Below are 4,387 nucleotides of genomic sequence, written 5' to 3'. Positions count from 1 at the left end.
ATATAATATAATATAATATAATATAATAGAATATAATATAATATAATATAATTAATATAATATAATTAATATAATTAATATAATATAATATCAGCCTTCTGAAACATGGAGTCTAGATTCTCATCTCTTCCCCCATCCTGGGGACCCTCAAACACCACCACAGGCAGGTTCCTTGGGTGCCTGTGAAAGGAGGGTAAAACCCCATCTCTGAGCCCGAGTCTACTGCATCAGCAGGGTGAGGAGCTTGCTGTGCCTTCCCCGGAGCTGCTGCTCCAGCAGTCAGTTCCTTTGGCTGCCAAAGTGGAGCAGGAGCTCCCTAATGAAGATGGAATATTGGATTCATCAGTAGATGATGTAACTGCAAATTGCTGCAATTCATCCCAGCACTTTGGCTCGTGAACAATCTGCTGGGGCTCTGCAGACAGCTCAGACTAATGAGGGACTGGAGGTGGGAGTCAGCTCTGGAGCTTTAACCCCTAAAATTCACATTCACATCCCAAAGGATGCTCTCGCCCCTGGGAGTTGCTGCTGCAGGGGAGCATCAGGGGTAGGTGACCCTGGAGCAGCAGGATCTGGTCCCAGGGTGGCTGTGGCATCCCAGGGAGGGCAGCCCCAGTCCCAGCAGAGGGGTGTTGGGGGGGCTGTTTGAGCAGACCCTTCCTCATATCCCAACATCCCCTACCTCCCCTCCAGGCTCCCAGTACAGTGGCATCATCATGAGACACCCAGGAACCAGGGAATCCAAGTCATCCTCCAGCTGGTGGTGACAAAGGGGGTGCCCTGCACCATCCCACCTCAGGATTTCCCTCTCCCTACCTTTGTGAAGGGTTTGATCCCAAAGGAATTGCTCTCAGCCACCTGGTGCAGGTGCAGCATCGTCCTGGGAGTAGTCACAAAAAAAAATGAGAGTCAAGCTCCCTCCTTGGCTGCCCTCAGCACCCCCAGCCATGACCTGAGGGACCTGGATGGGACAGGCCACCACAGCACACTGCCCCACGCAGGGACATCAGCTGGAGCCTTCTCCTGGGGACACAGAAGTGGGAGGGAAAGGGATCTCTGTCTCATTTATCACCCCAATTTCAGCTTTAGTGGAGGGGCACCAGGAAATGCCCTCATTTCATAGAAAATCTCTCCGGATGCAGAAAGATCCCATTCATGCAATTGCTCTCACAATCCCTTACCAGGGCGTCTCAAAACCCCACAGATGGAGGGAATTTGGCTATAAAGGATGGGGAATATCCCTGGGCAGCCCAGGGCTGTCACACCCACCTCTCAGCCACATCCAGCCCTGCCAGCAGCAGTGGGAAGATGTTGAAGCTGCTCTCTCCTTCGGGCTGCTGGGCAACGCGGGCCCTCTCCAGCAGCAAGGTCTGGGGAGGGAAAAGGGGAAAGGGAGATGGGAAGGGGACAGGGAGATGGGGAGATGCTCCTGGCAGCTGCCAAGAGGGGCTGGATTTCTCCTTGCAGGGACTGAGCTGGTGTCAGAACTCAGGACATCCCTCTGGAGGTCCTGAGCAGCCAAGACCCCTGCCAGGGGGTTCAGAGACCCTGGCACACAGCCCAGAACACCTGCGGGTTTGATTATGATCCGTGGAGCAAATTACCAGCTTTGTATGAAGACCTGAAAGCCACAGAAGTTTAAGTAGTGTAATAATAAAATTATCACTAGGTGAAAAAGTAGATTTGAGGGTTTTTAGAATTTGGGGTTTTGGGGACAAGATGGAGGGACTTGGGCATGTCCAGCCTTTCTTCTTCTTCTTCTCTACCTCCATCTTCTGCTGTGATGTTGGCACTTTTAGATTGGTTTAGAGTAGAAGCTCACTGTCTAACTTAGGTGATAGGTACTGGGAAGTAATTGTAAACATTGTACACGTAGTTTTTAGTATGAAGACATAACACTGCCCTGGGAGCAGGCAGAGTGCTTGGAACTGTCCTGCTCGATGGACCTTGGCAGGGCAGGAGAAAAATTTTTATAGATAAGATACAATAAACAACCTTGAGACCCAGAACTGAAGAGCTCCGACTCACTCTTCGAACGTGCAGGCCGAAACAGAGACTGTTCATGTGTCTTGGGGCTGCAATAAACTGCAACCTTCCGAGAAGCTGGGCTGGGGGGCTGCTCCTCCCACCCAGGGCTGTGCAAGCAAGAGCTGAATCATGACCCAGGCAGCAAGGAGCAACTTCAGCGCATGAAAGCAACACCCACGGTCCCTCTCTGAGCTCCCAGAGGTCTGGGCAGTGCCATGGCCCCAGCAAAGATGCTGCAGGACTGGGATAAGTCATTGCCTGGGCTCCAGCCTTGCCAAAGGTGTTCAGTGCCAGCACTGGAGGCAGCAATGAGTCTGCAGAGCTGGGGGTCCCCACCCCAGACTGTGCCACGGACGTGCCAGGGTGGCTCTGGTGGTTCTAATGGGGACATTCCTGCACAAGGAGAGCTCCCCCAGGCCACCAGCTCCCCGTGGGTGCCCAGGGCAGAGCAGTGGGAAGCCCTGGTGCTCCCCAGGAATAGACAAGGCTCCAGCCCCCTCCTCCCTCAGACAAGGCCCAGGGGCACGGGCAGCTCTGATTAAAGAGCCTTTGATAAGAGCCCTGACATGATAAAAGCCCTCTGAGGCTCAGCTCCGGGCAGCCATGAGGTGCTGCTAATGAAACGCTGAATTATACATTTCCTCATCAACAGTTCATGCCAGCACTGCCCTGAGCTCCCTGCCAGGGACAGGGACAGGCTGGGGGACCCTGCCATGCTGCTGACAGAGATTCTGCTCACTTGGGGCTATTTGGGCACCTCTGGTTAGGAGGGAACAGGGAGCAGAGCAGGGAGGAGAGCAGGGAGGAGAGCATCACCCCTCATGCCCAGCCTGGCTGGGAAGTGCAGCTCAGGGGGGGCTCATCCCCACCCCAAGGACCCCCATTTTCAGCCAGAGCCCTCCCATCTGAGCAGTGTGACAGGTACCTGGAGGTGAGCAGCAGTGACCTGGCCAGTGGCACTGAAATCCAGCGACAGGACCATGGAGAAGCGCGTGGAGCTGCTGCTGTGCCTGGTGCTCACCGACCCAAAGGCTCCCAGCACTGTGAACATGGCCTGGATCTTCTCCACTGCAAAACCACCAGCAGAGCCCCCTGAGCCACCCTGCAGCTCTGGAGGAGGTGTCTCCTCCTGTCTCACCTCTGCTGCTCCTCTGGGCTCTGTCCCAGCCCTGGGGAACTGCCCGGGCGTGGGGTCAGCATCCCACAGTGGGTGTCCACTGGCAGGAAGGGGACATGCCAGCCTGCCCAGCGTGTTCCAGGCTGTCCCTCAGCCCTTTGCAAGAGCACGGTGTACCCGAGAGAGCTGCGAAATCCAACCCTGCCCTCTGAAGGCGCTGCCTGCTGAGCAGCGTCACCGGTAACCCGAGCAGGTGCGGAATGTGAAATCGCTGCCCCGAGCACCACGCGAGTGATTCCCTCCCGCTGCTCACAAATCTGCTGAGTCTGCCACGGGGACAGTGGCACTCGAGGCCACACCGGGTGCTCAGGAGCCACCCCAGGGAGCCCAAATCCAGGGTTTTGTGTGGCTGTGTGCCCCCAGCCTGCACAGGCTCTGTGTGCTGCCTCTGCCCAGCACCAGTGTGCCATCCCTGCCCATTACCTGAGAGCCTGCCCTGCCCATACCTGACACCCTGCCTGTGGAACCCAGAACATCCCTCTGCCTGTCCAGGATGGCCAGGACCCTGCCAGGGGGCTCAGAGACCCTGGCACAGAGCCCAAAACACCTGTGGGTTTGATTATGACCTGTGGAGCAAATTACCAACCTTATATGAAGATCAGCAAGCCACAACAGTTTGGGTAGAATAATAGTGAAGTTATCATGGGGTGGAAAAGTAGATTTTGGGGTTTGTGGTATGGGGGTTCAGGAGAAAAGATGGAGGGATCTGGGTGTGTCCTGCCTTTCTCCTTCTTCTTCTTGGCCTCCATCTTCTGCTGTGATGTTGGCACTTTGGGATTGGTTTAGAGTAGAAGCTCACTGTCTAACATAGTTGATAGGTATTGGGTAGTAATTGTAAATATTGTACATGTAGTTTTTAGTATAAAGACATAACACTGCCCCAGGGGCAGGCCGAGGGCCTGGAACTGTCCTGCTGGATGGACCTTGGCAGGGCAGGAGAAAGAATTTTATAGATAAGATACAATGAACAACCTTGAGACCGAGAAATGAAGAGCCCTGACTCCTTCTTCAAGCACCAGGCTGTGAAAAGAGACTTTCCAACTTTTCTCAGGGTAACTCTGATAAGCTAGAGATCCCGACACCTGCCCACACCTGAGACCCTGCCCACACCTGAGACCCTTTCCACACCTGAGACCCTTCCCACACCTGAGCCCGTTCCCATACCTGAGCCCCTCCCCATAC

At 54.6% G+C, this 4,387-nt stretch overlaps 1 protein-coding gene across 1 annotated transcript in view; it reads right to left on the bottom strand.

The window, feature by feature from the left end:
- The window catches only part of MYO18B (myosin XVIIIB), a 135,859-nt gene that overhangs the window by 125,282 nt on the left and 6,190 nt on the right, over nucleotides 1-4,387 (bottom strand). The window contains 3 exon segments of the mRNA XM_031057455.1: nucleotides 817-880; nucleotides 1,270-1,370; nucleotides 2,954-3,177. Coding sequence (XP_030913315.1) covers nucleotides 817-880; nucleotides 1,270-1,370; nucleotides 2,954-3,177 — 389 coding nt within the window.

Source organism: Geospiza fortis, unplaced genomic scaffold (genome assembly GCF_000277835.1).
Source record: "Geospiza fortis unplaced genomic scaffold, GeoFor_1.0 scaffold408, whole genome shotgun sequence".
Classification (NCBI taxonomy): domain Eukaryota; kingdom Metazoa; phylum Chordata; class Aves; order Passeriformes; family Thraupidae; genus Geospiza; species Geospiza fortis.
The sequence above is the reverse complement of the archived record's forward strand: the minus strand, read 5'-3'. Positions and strand labels throughout refer to the sequence as shown.